The sequence below is a fragment of the Penaeus monodon genome, chromosome 29, assembly GCF_015228065.2.
Source record: "Penaeus monodon isolate SGIC_2016 chromosome 29, NSTDA_Pmon_1, whole genome shotgun sequence".
NCBI classification, from domain to species: Eukaryota; Metazoa; Arthropoda; class Malacostraca; order Decapoda; family Penaeidae; genus Penaeus; species Penaeus monodon.
Genome location: NC_051414.1, coordinates 21,101,029 through 21,101,490, shown reverse-complemented (window position 1 = coordinate 21,101,490; position 462 = coordinate 21,101,029). Strand labels below are relative to the sequence as shown.

The 462-nt window shown below is 42.4% G+C and overlaps 1 protein-coding gene across 1 annotated transcript in view; it reads left to right on the top strand.

Annotated features, from left to right (window-relative positions):
- The window catches only part of LOC119591653 (vascular endothelial growth factor A-like), a 7,441-nt gene that overhangs the window by 3,588 nt on the left and 3,391 nt on the right, over positions 1 to 462 (top strand). The window contains exon 5 of the mRNA XM_037940408.1: positions 257 to 460. Within this exon, the coding sequence (XP_037796336.1) occupies positions 257 to 460 (204 nt within the window). The remainder of the gene's footprint in view (positions 1 to 256; positions 461 to 462) is intronic.

The following is a 462-nucleotide window of genomic DNA, read 5'->3' as shown; positions in this document are numbered from 1 at the left end:
TATTATTGTCATTAAGATATTCCTCTATAACCATTATTTGTGTAATTATTCCCTTCGTCATAATAATTTCCGTCAGAATAGCAATGATGGTATCACTGTTCACAAGCACAACCATCATTCCGTATCAGTAGTGCCACAGATAATAGCTACGCGACAATAATCAGCAGCGATAGTTTATTTGATGATAATATTTAATGATAATGTACAATACCCTACATTCTTTAAACAAAGTTCCTATAACTTAACTCTCCTCCAGTGTCCTCAAAAGAATGGAGGAAACTTGAAAAACTTATCAAGAAAATGTGCTGCAAAGCCGTGAAGACGATGGTGGAACTGCCGACGGAGGGCGACTCGAGAGTGCAGTTGAAGCCCTCCTGCGTCGCCGTCAGGAGGTGCTCAGGCTGCTGTGATTCCCGGCTGTTCGAGTGCCGCCCGACCGAGATCTCTGTGAAGACGTTTAAG